Raw genomic sequence first — 18,531 nt, forward strand, 5'->3', positions numbered from 1 at the left:
GCTGCATTGTGTTTATGTTGATTGACTTTAACAGTCAAGTGTTGAGTTTGTTTGGTGATTGAAGGATCACCTGGGAAACATTGTTACAGCATCAGTACACGTACACATTGTTACAGCATCAGTACACTTACACATTGTTACAGCATCAGTACACATTGTTACAGCATCAGTACACGTACACATTGTTACAGCATCAGTACACATTGTTACAGCATCAGTACACATACACATTGTTACAGCATCAGTACACTTACACATTGTTACAGCATCAGTACACATTGTTACAGCATCAGTACACGTACACATTGTTACAGCATCAGTACACATTGTTACAGCATCAGTACACGTACACATTGTTACAGCATCAGTACACATTGTTACAGCATCAGTACACGTACACATTGTTACAGCATCAGTACACATTGTTACAGCATCAGTACACGTTCATCGTGTTTTATCAGCACCCCAAGGGTTCAGTTACACTAAGTCAACATTTCTCTGTAAGGGTGAACGTTTTAAAGAGACGTTATTTGACTGGGGTCATCAAATTATCCAATACATTTTGTAGGGTTGTGTTAACTGTTTACATGGCTAGTGTTACTAAGTGGTGTCCTCTGACCTTGACATATGTAGGGCAGTGTTAACTGTTTACATGGCTAGTGTTACTCAGTGGTGCCCTCTGAGGGCTCCCGAGTGGCGCAACGGTCTAAGGCACTGCATCTCAGTGCAAGAGGCATCACTACAGACACTGGCTCAATTCCTGGCTGTATCACAACTGGCTGTGATTGGGCGTCCCATTGGGTGGTACACAATTGGCCCAGTGTCGTCTGGGTTTGGCCAGGGTAGGCCGTCATTGTAAATAAGGATTTGTTCTGAACTGACTTGCCTAGTTAAATAAAGATATTTTTTTAAATGACCTTGACATATGGCCTACATGTGTGATGTCATCGTTTGGAAAATACATAGTCATGTACATATCAGTAATGGTGATAGAAAGCCATTGATGTCTGTTCTTTCCTCAATATATGATCAGTATGTTTGTTCTTCCGTTTCAGGCGGGCCGCATCGACCCCCACCACCCCAAAGTGTGTGGCCACCAAGGCAATGTCCTGGACATCAAATGGAATCCCTTCTTTGAAAACATCATAGCTTCCTGCTCTGAAGATTCCTCTGTAAGTGCACACACACACACACACACACACACACACACACACACACACACAGTAAACTGCTGTTTCTGCTGACTCATTGACTGTGCAGCTACAGTTGAAGTCGGAAGTTAACGTACACCTTAGCCAAATACATTTAAACTCAGTTTTTCACAATTCCTGACATTTAATCCACGTAAAAATTCCCTGTCTGAGGTCAGTTAGGATTACCACTTTATTTTAAGAATGTGAAATGTCAGAATAATAGTAGAGAGAATGATTTATTTCAGCTTTTATTTCTTTCATCACATTTCCAGGGGGTCAGGGGTTTATATACACTCAATTTGTATTTGGTAGCATTGTCTTTAAATTGTTTAACTTGGGTCAAACGTTTCAGGTAGCCTTCCACAAGCTTCCCACAATAAGTTGGGGGACTTTTGGCCCATCCCTCCTGACAGAGCTGGTGTAACTGAGTCAGATTTGTAGGCCTCCTTGCTCGCACACGCTTTTTCAGTTCTGCCCACACATTTTCTATAGGATTGAGGTCAGGGCTTTGTGATGGCCACTCCAATACCTTGACTTTGTTGTCTTTAAGCCATTTTGCCACAACTTTGTTAGTATGCTTGGGGTCATTGTCCATTTGGAAGAACCATTTGTGACAAAGCTTTAACTTTGCATGTGCATGTGTGTGTGTGTGTGTGTGTGTGTGTGTGTGTGTGTGTGTGTGTGTGTGTGTGTGTGTGTGTGTGTGTGTGTGTGTGTGTGTGTGTGTGTGTGTGTGTGTGTGCCAGGTACGAGTATGGGAGATCCCAGAGGGAGGGCTGAGGCGGAATATGACAGAGGCCATGATGGAGCTGTATGGACACAGCAGACGTGTGGGCCTCATCGAGTGGCACCCCACCAGCAGTGGAATCCTCTTCAGTGCTGGCTATGACTATAAGGTATTATCACTTATCACTGGCTACAACTGTAAGGTATCATCACAGATCACTGGCTACGACTGCAAGGTATCATTACAGAATACTGGCTACGACTGCAAGGTATCATTACAGATCACTGGTTACTACTGTAAGGTATCATTACAGATCACTGGTTACTACTGTAAGGTATCATTACAGATCACTGGTTACGACTGCAAGGTATCATTACAGAATACTGGCTACGACTGCAAGGTATCATTACAGATCACTGGCTATTACTGTAAGGTATACACAACAGGGTCATATTCATTAGTGCACACCATAGCACAACGTCACAAAACTATTTGTAACAGTACAAACTCAAATAAAATGTGTTTTTATTGGAGTTCAGGGGAAGTCTTTCCCCATTTTACTCCCTTTTCTTCAAAGATCAGATATGATCTAAGATAAGATCAGAACTGACAGTTGATATGATTCCCTGCCCGTCCCATCCAGATCCTGATCTGGAACCTGGAGATAGGTGAGCCGGTGAAGATGATCGACTGTCACTCTGACGTCATCGTGTGTATGTCCTTCAACACAGACGGCAGCCTGCTGGCCACCAGCTGTAAAGACAAGAAGCTGCGTGTCATCGAGCCACGCTCCGGGAGAGTCTTACAGGTCAGTCTTACAGCGAGCAGAGAAAGTTTCACTGTCCTTTACAGAGTACATATAAATGAGTGAATATAATGCCCCATTGAGGTAGAGTATCTGTGAGATTGTTCCCCACATTTAGAGTGAATATAATGCCCCATTACAGTAGAGTCTCTGTGTGATTGTCCCCCACATTTAGAGTGAATATAATGCCCCATTACTGTAGAGTCTCTGTGTGTTTGTTTCCCACATTTAGAGTGAATATAATGCCCCATTACAGTAGTCTCTGTGTGATTGTTCCCCACATTTAGAGTGAATATAATGCCCCGTTACAGTAGAGTCTCTGTGTGTTTGTTCCCCACATTTAGAGTGAATATAATGCCCCGTTACAGTAGAGTCTCTGTGTGATTGTTCCCCACATTTAGAGTGAATATAATGCCCCATTACAGTAGTCTCTGTGTGTTTGTTCACCACATTTAGAGTGAATATAATGCCCCATTACAGTAGAGTCTCTGTGTGATTGTTCCCCACATTTAGAGTGAATATAATGCCCCGTTACAGTAGAGTCTCTGTGTGATTGTTCCTCACATTTAGAGTGAATATAATGCCCCGTTACAGTAGAGTCTCTGTGTGATTGTTCCCCACATTTAGAGTGAATATAATGCCCCGTTACAGTAGTCTCTGTGTGATTGTTTCCCACATTTAGAGTGAATATAATGCCCCGTTACAGTAGAGTCTCTGTGTGATTGTTCCCCACATTTAGAGTGAATATAATGCCCCTTTACAGTATAGTCTCTGTGTGTTTGTTCCCCACATTTAGAGTGAATATAATGCCCCATTACAGTAGAGTCTCTGTGTGTTTGTTCCCCACATTTAGAGTGAATATAATGCCCCGTTACAGTAGAGTCTCTGTGTGATTGTTCCCCACATTTAGAGTGAATATACTGCCCCATTACAGTAGTCTCTGTGTGTTTGTTCCCCACATTTAGAGTGAATATAATGCCCCGTTACAGTAGAGTCTCTGTGTGATTGTTCCCCACATTTAGAGTGAATATAATGCCCCGTTACAGTAGAGTCTCTGTGTGATTGTTCCCCACATTTAGAGTGAATATAATGCCCCATTACAGTAGTCTCTGTGTGATTGTTCCCCACATTTAGAGTGAATATAATGCCCCATTACAGTAGAGTCTCTGTGTGATTGTTCCCCACATTTAGAGTGAATATAATGCCCCATTAGAGTAGAGTCTCTGTGTGTTTGTTCCCCACATTTAGAATGAATATAATGCCCCGTTACAGTAGAGTCTCTGTGTGTTTGTTCCCCACATTTAGAGTGAATATAATGCCCCATTACAGTAGAGTCTCTGTGTGATTGTTCCCCACATTTAGAGTGAATATAATGCCCCATTAGAGTAGAGTCTCTGTGTGTTTGTTCCCCACATTTAGAGTGAATATAATGCCCCGTTACAGTAGAGTTTATGTGTGTTTGTTCCCCACCAGCATGCCAGCTGTAAGAACCACAGGGTGAACAGAGTGGTGTTTCTGGGCAACATGAAGAGGCTGCTGACGACAGGTGTGTCCCGGTGGAACACCAGACAGATTGCACTGTGGGATCAGGTGAGGCAGCCGGGGACCCCCTGCTGGGATGTGGGGCTGAATGTTTCCCCTTGTGTGTGTGTGTGTGTGTGTGTGTGTGTGTGTGTGTGTGTGTGTGTGTGTGTGTGTGTGTGCGTGCGTGCGTGCGTGCGTGAGTGTGCGTGCGTGCGTGTGAGTGTGTATATGTGCAACTGCACTTGGGTGTATATCCTCAATTAAGGATTGTGTGTGTCCTCAAGTGTGTGTGTTCATGAACAATGTCTGATCCAAGTGTGTGTGTGTATGTGTGTGTGTGTGTGTGTGTGTGTGCGTGCGTGCGTGCGTGTGTGTGTGTGTGTGCGTGCGTGCGTGCGTGTGTGTGTGTGTGTGTTGTCCCACAGGAGGACCTGTCTATGCCCATGGTAGAAGAGGAGATAGACGGTCTCTCAGGGCTGCTGTTTCCTTTCTATGATGCAGACACACACATGCTGTACCTGGCAGGAAAGGTGAGCACCGCCCCTTACACAACACAATGAACAGTGTGAACATGAGTGTGGACTCATGTAGTGGATCTTTTTTCAAAGACAAATTAGTCATTTGATTGGTTTAGGTAGATGCGAGACGTCATTTGATTAGTTTAGGTAGATTTGAGACGTCTTTTGGTTGGTTTAGGTAGATGTGAGACGTCATTTGATTGGTTTAAGTAGATGTGAGACGTCATTTGATTGGTTTAGGTAGATGTGAGACGTCATTTGATTGGTTTAAGTAGATGTGAGACCATAGTGTATCCAAACCGTTAACTCGTTAACCAAAAAGATACTTAAATAGTATTTCCCTGATCCAATGCTGGTATTCCCTTTCTGTTTCGTCAACAACCCCTGTCAGGAACAGTGAGAGTAAATGTACAGTATAGGAAGACATCTGGGTCAGATAGTAAACAAATACATCCATTCCATTCACAGGGCGATGGCAACATCCGTTACTATGAGATCACCACGGAGAAGCCATACCTGCAGTATCTCATGGAGTTCCGCTCCCCTGCCCCACAGAAAGGCCTTGGTGAGTGACAGACTCACCGGGGGCCGACCCTTACAGACAGAGACCCAGGGTTTGGGTTTGTTTGCTCAGCCACATCTTAGCTTTTATTCAGTAATGTTGCTGCTCTTGTGAAAACTCAATGGAAATGTCATCAATGGTTTAAAAGAGTAATGTTAAACAGTAACACCACTGTGGTGATGTCTAAGGTAATGTTATACAGTAATATCACTATGGTGATGTCTAAGGTAATGTTATACAGTAATATCACTATGGTGATGTCTAAGGTAATGTTATACAGTAACAGGACTATGGTGATGTCTAAGGTAATGTTATACAGTAGCATCACTGTGGTGATGTCTAAGGTAATGTTATACAGTAACAAGTCTAAGGTAATGTTATACAGTAATATCACTATGGGGATGTCTAAGGTAATGTTATACAGTAGCATCACTGTGGTGATGTCTAAGGTAATGTTATACAGTAACAGGACTATGGTGATGTCTAAGGTAGTGTTATACAGTAACATCACTATGGTGATGTCTTAGGTAATGTTATACAGTAACATGACTATGGTGATGTCTAAGGTAATGTTATACAGTAATATCACTATGGTGATGTCTAAGGTAATGTTATACAGTAACAGGACTATGGTGATGTCTAAGGTAATGTTATACAGTAACATCACTATAGTGATGTCTAAGGTAATGTTATTCAGTAGCAGGACTATGGTGATGTTTAAGGTACCTCCATTCCCTCCTCAGGTGTGATGCCTAAGGTAATGTTAAGGTAAGGTAATGTTATACAGTAACATCACTATGGTGATGTCTAAGGTAATGTTATACAGTAACATCACTATAGTGATGTCTAAGGTAATGTTATTCAGTAGCAGGACTATGGTGATATCTAAGATACCTCCATTCCCTCCTCAGGTGTGATGCCTAAGGTAATGTTAAGGTAAGGTAATGTTATACAGTAACATCACTATGGTGATGTCTAAGGTAATGTTATTCAGTAGCAGGACTATGGTGATGTTTAAGGTACCTCCATTCCCTCCTCAGGTGTGATGCCTAAGGTAATGTTAAGGTAAGGTAATGTTATACAGTAATATCACTATAGTGATGTCTAAGGTAATGTTATTCAGTAGCAGGACAATGGTGATGTCTAAGGTAATGTTATACAGTAACATCACTATAGTGACATCTAAGGTAATGTTATTCAGTAGCAGGACTATGGTGATGTTTAAGGTACCTCCATTCCCTCCTCAGGTGTGATGCCTAAGCATGGGCTGGACGTAACGGCCTGCGAGGTGTTTCGCTTCTACAAGCTGGTGACGCTGAAGGGGCTGATCGAGCCCATCTCCATGATAGTACCAAGGAGGGTCAGTGTCAGTGGGGATGCCCTTCTCCCTCTCACTTCATATAGCAGTGTTTCTCGATCCATTCCTGGAAGACCTTAGGGTGTGTGCAAATATTTGTTACAGCCCTGCACTAACACACCTCATTCATCTTATCCAGGGCAGTTGAATCAGATTACATGTTGAATCAGTGCAGGGTCGGAACAAACATGTGCACCCTTGGGAATAAACAGAGATTTTAAAGTATTGGAACATGCTCTCAGTCTGTCTCTCCTGGTGTTGCAGTCAGAGACGTACCAGGAGGACATCTATCCAATGACGGCAGGGACCGAGCCTGCCCTCTCAGCCAATGACTGGTTGAGTGGTATCAACCGAGGTACAGTGCATGCCACATGTATCTGTAGTCTGAATATTCAGTACACCTTATGATATAGTCCTAGTAGTGGGAGAGGAAATGTTTACATCAATATATAGTGTGTGTGTAGTGTACATAGCACATTTTCATGAAGTTTTGTGTGTGTGTGTGTGTGTGTGTGTGTGTGTGTGTGTGTGTGTGTGTGTGTGTGTGTGTGTGTGTGTGTGTGTGTGTGTGTGTGTGTGTGTGCGTGCGTGCGCGTGCGTGCGTGTGTGTGTGTGCAGACCCAGTGTTAATGTCCCTGAAGAAGGGCTATCAGAAGCCCAACCAGCTGGTGTTCAAGGCACCGGTGAAGGAAAAGAAAGGTGTGGTGGTCAACGGCATTGACCTGCTGGAAAACGTGCCACCCAGGACAGAGAATGAGGTGTGTTCATCAGATAACTGTAGATGGAGGTATGGGTGGGTGAATGGATAAATGAAAAGAGAAGGAAGAAGGTTGGTTGGTGGGTGGTGAGTGAGTGTATTAAACACTACTTGGAATGGGGTGCAAATGCTCAAATGACTTCCTGAGCACAATTACAGACTATGGTCTATAGCCTGTTATCTTTGTGGACCTGATCCCTCTATTCTGTAGTTCCTGGGGATGTTCTACAGGACGCTATGTGACCCTGACCCCTCTATTCTGTAGTTCCTGGGGATGTTCTACAGGACGCTATGTGACCCCTATTCTGTAGTTCCTGGGGATGTTCTACAGGACGCTATATGACGCTAATCCCTCTGTTCTGTTCTGTAGCTACTGAGGATGTTCTTCAGGCAGCAGGAGGAGCTGAGAAAACTGAAGGAGGAGCTAAACACCAAGGACGTTAAAATACGCCAGCTGGAGCTGGAACTCAACAACCTGAGGAACGTCAGCCCCGTTGGAAACAATGTCTGACCTCTGATCACCACCATGCCACGTCCAGCGTCCTCCCTCCCTTTCATCGTGTATCATTTGTACTTCCTGTTGCAATTGATAATGTAAATACTGATTATAACGTCTGTGTAACAATTTTTGTTATCGATAATGTCATCATATTGACATCACTGTTAAATCCCTCAATTGATAACATAATAACCAACTGGTAATGTAATTTATTGTTATACGATTTTTTTTAAATTCTGTTCGATAGATGTATCCTGATGTCCGGTTTGGTTTCATTATGATTAGATATTACATCATCACTTGCAATACACTCCTCCCCACTATTGCAGAGCACCATCAGTGTATCCCAGGGGTCCTCACACCCCACCTGCCATGTCATGCCATGCCCCTCTGAGTCCACCTGGCAAAGCCTTTGTCATCACCCAGAAATGCCACCCCCAAATCCTCCAACCTCCACCCTGCCATCGCCAGAGACTAACCTGGGGAAAGAGATTGACTTCCCCCTTCTCCACCAATCCTCCCCCATGGTCTACCCACTGCAAACCAACTCACAGCAAAGCTGCAACATCTCAACCTCCCAGTGGAAGAGTCTTCTACTAGTTCCAACTACTGTGGATGATGAGTTTTACAGGAACATGAATGAAGATTAGTTTTACAGGGACATGAATGAAGATGAGTTTTACAGGGACATGAATGAGGATGATGAGTTTTACAGGGACATGAATGAAGATGAGTTTTACAGGGACATGAATGAGGATGATGAGTTTTACAGGGACATGAATGAGGATGATGAGTTTTACAGGGACATGAATGAGGTGTATTTCAAGACAGTTTTTTTTCTTCATCTCCTAAGAATGTGTTGTCTGTAAAAAGCTGCAGCTCTGGCTCAGCCTGGCACACAGCAACCCAGATGTAGTCTTAATGGGCAGTTTGTCTGTCGCCTCAGTCATTCTCTTTAGGATAAGTTTTGTTGGAAAATGTATTATTGTTACTATTTATTTGTCCTATTTGATGTTTCTAGCTAACTCGTTATGCAGAAACATTCATCTCATGTCTTTGGGAGAAATCGTGGTCATGAAAATGATGGCTGACACACTTGTGGTTGAATTATGTTTTCAACCAAATGGTGGCAATTTGTCTGAGACCGTATACTCAAACAGATCCTGTATTCTCTTGTTTGAATCGACACCATACTAAAATCTGGTCAATTGGAATATTAGTCGACATGAAATTAGGTTTTGTACGTAACAGTACATCAAACCTGAAATATTAATACAATATTTGTCTTTATACCTTTCAGCTATGAATATTCTATTTCAGAAAGTGACCAACATTGTTAATCTGTGGTGTTCCACATGACCCATTCCTCTCAAGTTAAGACTCTCTGATATTTCCTGTAGTTCAGGTTACCTATACCTGTAGTTCAGGTTACCTATACCTATAGTTCAGGTTACCTATACCTGTAGTTCAGGTTACCTATACCTGTAGTTCAGGTTACCTATACCTGTAGTTCAGGTTACTATACCTGTAGTTCAGGTTACCTATACCTGTAGTTCAGGTTACCTATACCTGTAGTTCAGGTTACCTATACCTGTAGTTCAGGTTACTATACCTGTAGTTCAGGTTACCTATACCTGTAGTTCAGGTTACTATACCTGTAGTTCAGGTTACCTATACCTGTAGTTCAGGTTACTATACCTGTAGTTCAGGTTACCTATACCTGTAGTTCAGGTTACCTATACCTGTAGTTCAGGTTACTATACCTGTAGTTCAGGTTACCTATACCTGTAGTTCAGGTTACCTATACCTGTAGTTCAGGTTACCTATACCTGTAGTTCAGGTTATTATACCTCTAGAGAGGAATCATTATATGCACCATTGTCATAATATTGTCATAATCAGTAACATACTCTGCAGGGGTTGACTGACTAAATTAATGAAACAGCGATATTACTTTCACAAGGTAATTATTTACATCTTTACCCCTAACATATACCTTGTAAAGACCCCCCCGTCCCCGTCCCCCGTCCCCTCAAATGTTATACTGCAATCCTTATCCAATGAAGACACCTAGGAAACAAATGTAGGTAGAGTAGCGTGGTTGCCAGGTGTTTCATTTTGCTTTAGCCAACTCCCCAGGCATTCGTTGTCATGCCATATGGACATGGGAGAAGTTGCCTTAAGCTCTAACAGGTGTGGGTGGCTAGCACCAGGCTATAGGCACAGCACCCGGTGGGCATCTAGACTGGCAACAGTGAAGGTGAACATGGTGGATAAGGTCAGGTCAGCCCGTAGAGAATGACAGAGGTCTCAAGTGGCCTAAAGGAGGGGATTCACAGTGTGTTGCTCTGGTGAACACACAGCAGTATGCAAGGTGAGTGAAAAGCGCTGCAGTATTGTTGGAATGGGAGGATAACAAACCATTTGGTGGAGATGATGATGATGGCCTGTAGGTGTAGTAAATATTGGTCGATAACCATCTAAATGCCTAGTTGTACTATGTGCTGATGAAACTGTGCAGAATGACAATTCTCTCAGAAAGACAGAACTGTGTACTGGGTCAGTTAGCCTACAGTACATCCTGTTTCAACTCATTGATCTACAAGTCCCAACAACTAATATCAATTTGTCAAGTTAATACAATGAGTGGATAAACCAGATGATTCCCTTTCAGCATGAACTACCTGGGTTCTCCACATGATGTCAGTAGTAGGCTGCAGTACATTAGGAAGCAGGTACAAGGTAGCACAACCATCTGGGATGATCAAAAATGCTGTCAACTATTAGATGACGATGTAAGCAATTCAAAAAAGACCACAAACCACAACTTGTATAAAAAAAAATATTTATTGAAGTGAAAGGGAGGAAATCAAAAGTTTGTCTCATGGTAAGGAATTAGCTTTGATGACAGTGGGTTAAACATGTAAGGGGAACATGACTGAGGTAGGTCTATCTGACCATGAACTGCCCTATGGTTTAAGAAAAGAAAATGCAAAAGGTGTTTTCTTTGCACATTGCCCAGCGGTGTCTTATATAGGTGGGGAACGAAGATGGACTCGAAGAGTTGGACAGCAATAACAAATTTGGATTCAGTGAGTATTTCTGTGAATATAATTTGGTGAAAATGGAAATCGTGTACCAGATTCAATTAGCCTATTTTAGGGTACGGCTGCACAGATATTCTATATCTTACTACAGTTCATCGTTACAATTAAGTGTAAATGTCTGCCATTATCAAAGAGTAATAGAAAAAAAAATAGATTTGGTCAGTATTTACAAATAACAGGTCATTTCCAAACTATCAAAGCTAGGGGTTAAGGAGAAGCATTGTGACAAAGGCAGACATTCTTTACTCTGCTTAAAAAGATGCCCTGTATACAGGCCATTCTATGAACGTTTAAACACCCTTTCCATGATGAAAACAGCACATACAATGATACACGGATGACACCACAAAACGCTTCATGTACACTGAAAGAAAAAGACAGCGAATAAGAAAAGGGTATAGGAAACTGTCATAGCTGAAATCCAGTAGTCGACTTTAAAATCTATTTCAGACATGCACTTCTAAAAGGTTTTTTGGTAAGTTTGTCTCTTTAAATACATAAATCATCATCAGAAATCTGTTTACACAGAAGGTATCAATATCACTGAGAAAACAAAACCTTTACAAAGGTTAGAGCTAATAATAATATTGGACTTTTAGGAAATGTTTTCTTCTGCCCTTCCAGTGGTTTGCAGGGGACAGATATGACTAGAATACAAGGAATCAAAAAAGGTACAAAAACTAAATTATAAGAAAAAAAATAATCAAATGTCAACTTGTTTCCTTCCACCAACCCTTTACCCAGCTGGCCCATGACACTACCCATGCCTACTGCAATATATGACAACTGACAAATACAGAGGGTTAAAACAGTCTGATCAGAACATAGCTTGGTGGTGAGCACATCTTCAGTCATCTTCCTCCTCCTCTGCTTCCTCGTCTAAATCCCTTTTCCTCTTCAGACCTCGCTCCTCTTCTAGGAAAACAAGTCAATGGTCACAACAGGAAAGCATTCAGTTTGGTTAAGTAGACGTGTTATTTTTTAAATCTGTCCCAATATCAAAGCTACACACGATACTGTGACCTTGTGCATTTGGTGACAGCAGTGAGATTCCACCACACTCACCTTCGTTATCCTCATCACTCTCCTTGCCGTCCAACTCCTCCTCTTCCTCCTAAGAGGAGACAAATGCAGATCAGAATCTCCCTTGTCATGTGCCCTGGGTCATATTCAAATAATGATGTCACAGTGCAGTGGTTGAGATGCACCTTGTGGTTAGTAAACATCAGCCCAGTCTGCATCACTTTAAGGAAGGTATAAGATCATTTTGTGTGGCCCTTTGTTCATTTATTTTTTTATTGTAAATCATTGAACTTATCATGCAGGCGTCGATCAAGATAAAAGTATCATTGCAGCCCCATCCTTAAAGTCTCACCTCTCCACTTAGGTCCTCCTCTTCCTCTTCTTCACCTTCCTCATCGTCATCATCCTCCTCTTTTCTTGGTGGGGCATCTTCATCCTCATCCTCATCCTCCTCCTCGTCTACCTCTGCAGTTGAAAATAGAATTAGCCTATTAAGGTGATCAAAAAAATGCATAAGGGCCACTACAACGTTACAATAGTTATAATGCAACTCATTCACTGCAGCCACTTGGTATAATACCGTGTTACAAAAGGAATCGTTGAACAACAACATGAACATAATTACCATTAGAAAAACACAAAACATGTCAGAGCTCTATGGGTTCATATCCATCTGTCAAATCACAGCCCAATCAGAATATTATTTACCAACATTTTAAATAGTGTGGATCTTAAATCGTACCGTCACTGTCATCGTCATCATCCAGTCCCTCCACATAGGCCTCTGTGTCCGAATCCGGCGCCTCCTTGTCGTCTTTGTCATAGCCGTCGAGGTACGTCAACTGGGGGAGGAGCTTGAACACGTTGTCTCTGTAGTCGTTGAGGTTGGTCACCTCGCAGTTGAACAAGTCTAAGCTTTTGAGGGTCTCTAATTTTTTCTGTGAAAGAAGAGAAGTCTTGATGATGAAATATGAATATTTAGGCTTAGTTTGTTTTCTTTAATACTGACTACTCTAACTAGATTAAAATATACACTATGGAGGTTTAGTTGCTAATTGTTTACCTCAAAGCTTTACATATAAGTTATGGAGGTACATTTGATGAATGAGGTATTTTCTGGACAACGTTATGTCCATTTAGGGTTCCCTTTCAGACCCAATAGCACCTTGAGGCAAGAGTTCAGTATAGTATATATACACACAGAGCTACTACGTTGTCATGACACCCGCTGCATACCAGAGGTTCTATCGTGCTGAGGTCTTTCATTTTGTTGCCACTGAGGTTTAGGTGTGTGAGGTTTGGACATTTCTCCGCCAGTACGTCCAGCCCACCTGAGATCCTGTTGTCGCTGAGTTCAAGCTGAGGAGAAAACGATGCAACAACTGTATGAGCAGAGTAATCATAACATAACATCCATAAAACAGATTTTCACAAAGTGCTAATAGCATGGCAACAATAATACTTTTGTTAAATTTTTTTTTTTAGAAAACCAACTTTTTTCAGCTTGTTCAGCTTCGGCAAGTTGGAGACCGACGTCAGCCCAACGTTGATTGTGCTTAGAAATTCCAACTCTTCAAATTCATCTGTGAGGCCCTCAATTTTGCCTTCGTTTGAGCGACAGTTATCAAGCACCAGTTCTTTCACCTGGAAAACAAGAGGAATAAGAAATGTAAAGTGATTCTTTACTCCAAATCTGTAACTACAGTGTGTCTGTAGTTTGAGGGAGGGCGGTCCCAAAGCAACAGAGTCTGCAGAAAGCTATATTTGACAGCAGAGGAGGCTGGTGGTAGGAGCTATAGGAGGACGGGCTCGAATGGCCGGAACGGAACGCTATCAAACTCTGCTCCACTTATTCCAATCCAATGAGCCCGTCCTGCTATAGCTCTTCCTACCAGCCTCCTCTGGCACTGGTCTAGTGCAGAAAATGTTACATAACAGATGGTATGTGTTGCTTGAGCTTTAATGAATTGATAATTTATTAAACATCTGGGTGGTAGTTTCAGGTAACTTGTTTGTTCCACGGATCACTATTTGGTAAATACATGGAGGTGATTTCTCACAGGAACGTACATGTAATAATGTAGTAATACACATTTAGATTGAACTCACTTTAAACATATCCGATTGATATGATAGTACCCAGCTTGTACACTCCTCTGCAATTCACACATTTTGGGGACACAATGCAGACTAATGTTTTGCACAGGACTCACCCGGATTCTCATTAGTGTCCTAAAAGGACAATGACCAATATTCATATTTTAAAATTGGTGCCGCTGCTTGTATTCCATTGCCATAGTCCCACAAATTAACCCAACCAGCTCATAGGCAAAACACAGACACCTCTGGTATATTAAAGTTGCCATTAAAACAACTTCTGTTGAAATTAACATTATGCTGAGTGGACACCATTGGCATTATATTATACCCTGGATGAGACCATCTGTGCTGCTGGTGAGAGCCAAATCCGCAAATTATGCACGTACTACGCACGTAACAAATTCGACTAAATGGGGGGTAAACTACGCACAATGATCGACGTGTGGGTGTATTTGTCGATTTTCATTGCTCTAAAAGCGAAAACAACCTGCTACGAGTCGTGCAATGGGTCATCAAGCGAGTAGGAGGGGCTGCCGATTGGAAGTTGGCTGGGTTGGCAGCAGGCGTAAGAAAACCAATCGTTACATTATGGCTTTACTCATAAAGAGTTGACGATTTGGATTGTAGCCTACTGCAATATGTTTAAAGGTATGCAGGAAAAAGTTGTTATCGTTCGTGTTAAATGAACGCACTGCAACGTACACGGTATCTTCGATAGAAACCGTTGCCTTTGTTTCTCGGTAAAATGGCGGCTTGTCCTAGATCTTGAAACTGGAGCACCGCAGCCCGAAATTGCCTGTCGGTTTTTATGTGCTTAGCTTGACAGAAAATTATTCTCTCTTGTTTGATACTGAAACCAGGGTCAAACTCATCGTTTTTCAAGTGAGAATCCAAGCATGCGAATAGCCTATGCAACCAAACGAGTTATAATGTAAAACATTGTAACATGCTTTTGGGATTCTTATTCGGCAATAGTCTGTCAATGCATGATATTCTCTGAATGTGCACCTTGTTTAGAATATGAGCCGAGATAATGTTTGACACGTGATAACCTGCACTAAAATCCTAGGACGGACAAAACCTTTTCATTGCGGTTTAAATTAGTTGTGTAGGCTATGTACTTAACGTCAATAAGACCTAGGGTGTTATAACAAATACAAAAAGTAGGCCTAGCCTACCATGCACGGTAAATATAGCCTTCCCAACGAACGATACACACGTCTATTTGACAGTCTAGGAATTAGCCTATCTTTGGATAAACAATCCGTAGGCAGACCAGATCGGTTACCAAACCATTTCCAATAGGTATAGCCTGTGCTGCGTAATAAGTTGTGAGCGAGCAATCGCCAGGGTACAAAAATCAAGGACATTGTGTAGCCTATGCATGCGCTAAAATAGTAACGTTAATTGTATGAGAACTGACAATGAATTAGCTGAAAAGAGGCTATGAATGCGCCTTGTTGATGGGAAGGAAAAGGGCGCGTTCAGGACTACAAAGTTACCATTAGGCAATATGGCTCACGCTTGCCTTTTAAATACAGATATGAAAATTAGGTGTATTGGTGCATTATCACCAACTGCACGTCCAGACATGCTTCCTTCTAGTCGTTTTAAGTTGGCTACGAAGTCTAGAGCGGCAATTACGGTGATAAATATCAGCAACAATGTAACACAAACTGCTCCGGTGAAGGCAACATTGCTAACTCACGAAAAAAAACTTTGTAACCCTTTGCATATCACACCATCATTAAAACAATTGCAAACAATACGATCTCAACGTTAGCTTACATCAGATGGCGTGCGATTCCGCAATTCTAGATGAATTCTTTTCTTCATATCCATCTTGAGAAAACCAGTCCACCGATTTTATAAACAAAGTATACAGACGTAAAAGTATTTTTTTTTACTGAAATTGCAACTACTACTCCTTGAACAGACTGCTGTTGTTCATTCAAACTTGATCTCCTCGGTAGGCGGGAATGTGAGTTGGGATTGTCGTCACCATTGACCAATTACAATCGCCAACAAAAAGGGGGACAGGATTTACAAAAGATCACCCACCAATAAAAGGCGATTATAAAATTGGGTGGGGTTTTCTACACAATGTTTGGTTGTATGTTCCGTATTTAAGTTGACATCCAAAGTATGTACACATCAACATTGAAATCTGTCCATCAGGATTTACTTAGCACACAACTAAATGATGAAATGTGGCTTAATAGTGAGGATCCTCCTTAGCAATTCATTTAGATATTGTCAAAATGTTGCCTTAATTTTGAAGTAGGTTATGGACACCTTCAATGATGGGCTAATTACGCACGCAGGTGCGGTGCTTAAAACCTTTCAATCGACGTTTTTGACATCTTCCTCATTTTATCATTGTGAGTTTCGGTGAGTCTGCTGCCAACATCATTTTGGCTTTGGGCCTTGGCCACAACATCATAATTATATAAGTACGCCGTTATGCACTAGACCCATGGAAAACTCAAAGCCCCGTTTCCCTACACAGGCTAATGAAGAACGAGCAGCATGCAACTGCGGCAACATCTGGTGACTTGTAAGCCTAGCCGTAGTGGTTTATGCATAGCCAAACTCCTGTTTTTTTTATATCCAAGAATGTGTGGAATGCAGGATTGTCGCCACCAAAATTTATTGACACACCGAAACCACTCACACATTACAAAGTGGTCGCATCAGAGACCCCCATTGCCGCCATTACATGTGCAGGGTTGAAACAATGGTCTCACCACATATCCCAACCAGCTACTGCAATTGTGTAGGTAGGCTACAATAGGCTACATTGACTTCCGCATCTCTTATGAACCAACAATCATGCATTGGTGATGGAGAAAAACAAGGTCACCTGACTTGGCTACGCCGGCGCCATCTTGCCAGCAAAATGCAATACAGTGAAATGTAATTTATTGATGATTAAAACGAACAAAAATCATTAACATTACCTATCATTGAGGTCAGTTCTGTATGGCGCTCCGACATTGCTTTAAAAAGCATGGAAAACGTAAAGCTTTGCGCGCTACTAATTGTTTTTTCTCAAATGCACCGACTTTGCTGGCTGAGAGAACACATTTGATGAGAATCTGTCGCTCATGTCATGTACATTTCAGGTAATTTCGTTCTCGACAGTCTTCTTCCACTTTCCTGGCCAGTTTCCGCACCGTGCCTGCAGGATCATTTGGAACCATTTTTGGGTATTGCTGTTTGTCGCATTTGCCAGCACCATATTTCCGCTGGGTGTGTCCCTCTGACTATATGCCCTTGTTCTGCCTTGAATGTGAGAAGAGAACTGCATACTGCGTGTTTCTTGTGCGCAGAGCAGTTTTCCACGTCGCTCGACCTTTCCCGCAACCATCTCTCCCTCCCTTGCTCTGAATCGAGCTCAAACTCAAACATTTCCGCTTGAGACTAGGGGAATAGGCAGGCTCGTTTGTAGGAAAATAGCAACATCAGGTAACTAACTATCAGGTCAGGTTGCCCTGATGTGTACATTTGTAGCAACATCGTATTATTATCATGCCGTTTCATAGTAGCTTACTTTTGTAAATGCATTACAAAAAGCCTACTTGCCTATGAAGAGGAGTGGCCGGTTTTGGTTACACGAGGAATATGTTTCTTAATAGAGCTAAAACACCTATGTAGCTAAGGCTAAGCTGTACCCAAACATTTTAATTTCTAGGCTTCAATTACTAAACAGTATAACTCCAGTAGGCTACTTTGTAGGAATGACCTTGTTACTACACAGGTATACGACAATTGGAGGAAATGTAAAGTGCATTCACAGGCATACATAATGCAGCCTGTATGCTATCTTTAACGGCACTCTCTCATCTATTTTGGTTTGAACTGAAACAACGTTACAGGAGTAGCCCCCTGGCACAATATGAATACAGGTTGAATGGTGGCCTAGAGTTAACAAATAAACATTTACGAGTACTACGTGTGTATGAATAAAAGATGCCACTTCCCAAATGTAATGTTTTAATTCCAAAGGCCCAGATGCATTGCAGTCCTTCCTCCTACCTAACAGGTAATATAACTGAGTGTGATGTGGTCGTTTTGATTCAAGTTGATTCAGGATCTACACAAAGACAGTTTTGTAGCCTATAGGCCTATGCTAAGAGTTTGGGATATTTCGTTTTTTACATAGGCCTAGTTGTCATGTTGCAACTAGCTTGACTAGATAGCATTTGCTTAGGCTGTTCAGTCACAGCTCCACACCATTGCCATCTAGTGGTGGATACAGTGCCTTGCCTACTTTATTTCTATGTAGCAGACAGGCAGCATTACGTAATTATTATACATCAGCAGGGTATGATATTTCTTATATAAGAGCTGGAAACA

General features: G+C 41.9%; 2 protein-coding genes across 4 annotated transcripts in view; one reads left to right on the forward strand and one right to left on the reverse strand.

Annotated features, from left to right (window-relative positions):
* LOC139411728 (coronin-2B) overlaps window positions 1–8,192 on the forward strand; it is a 101,363-nt gene extending 93,171 nt beyond the window's left edge. For both annotated transcript variants that reach the window (XM_071158402.1, XM_071158403.1), the window contains exons 3-12: window positions 1,056–1,172; window positions 1,940–2,089; window positions 2,564–2,728; window positions 4,199–4,315; window positions 4,675–4,779; window positions 5,236–5,332; window positions 6,577–6,689; window positions 6,951–7,041; window positions 7,305–7,444; window positions 7,814–8,192. In XM_071158402.1, coding sequence (XP_071014503.1) covers window positions 1,056–1,172; window positions 1,940–2,089; window positions 2,564–2,728; window positions 4,199–4,315; window positions 4,675–4,779; window positions 5,236–5,332; window positions 6,577–6,689; window positions 6,951–7,041; window positions 7,305–7,444; window positions 7,814–7,954 — 1,236 coding nt within the window. In that variant the 3' untranslated portion in view covers window positions 7,955–8,192. The remainder of the gene's footprint in view (window positions 1–1,055; window positions 1,173–1,939; window positions 2,090–2,563; window positions 2,729–4,198; window positions 4,316–4,674; window positions 4,780–5,235; window positions 5,333–6,576; window positions 6,690–6,950; window positions 7,042–7,304; window positions 7,445–7,813) is intronic.
* A 2,578-nt stretch (window positions 8,193–10,770) lies between these two features.
* LOC139411729 (acidic leucine-rich nuclear phosphoprotein 32 family member A-like) lies at window positions 10,771–17,478 on the reverse strand. Of its 2 annotated transcripts, none has more exons than XM_071158404.1 (7): window positions 15,961–17,478; window positions 13,567–13,716; window positions 13,309–13,431; window positions 12,815–13,010; window positions 12,425–12,537; window positions 12,115–12,163; window positions 10,771–11,964 (listed from the first exon to the last, which is right to left on the reverse strand). In XM_071158404.1, the coding sequence occupies exons 1-7, from the start codon at window positions 16,012–16,014 to the stop codon at window positions 11,897–11,899; spliced, it is 753 nt and encodes a 250-aa protein (XP_071014505.1). In that variant the 5' UTR covers window positions 16,015–17,478; the 3' UTR covers window positions 10,771–11,896. The 2 variants fall into 2 exon arrangements, with proteins under 2 accessions (XP_071014505.1, XP_071014507.1); XM_071158406.1 differs by having other exon boundaries at window positions 11,670–11,961; window positions 15,961–16,132.
* Between the last annotated feature and the right edge of the window lie 1,053 nt (window positions 17,479–18,531).

This window comes from Oncorhynchus clarkii, chromosome 6, assembly GCF_045791955.1.
Source record: "Oncorhynchus clarkii lewisi isolate Uvic-CL-2024 chromosome 6, UVic_Ocla_1.0, whole genome shotgun sequence".
Classification (NCBI taxonomy): Eukaryota; Metazoa; Chordata; class Actinopteri; order Salmoniformes; family Salmonidae; genus Oncorhynchus; species Oncorhynchus clarkii.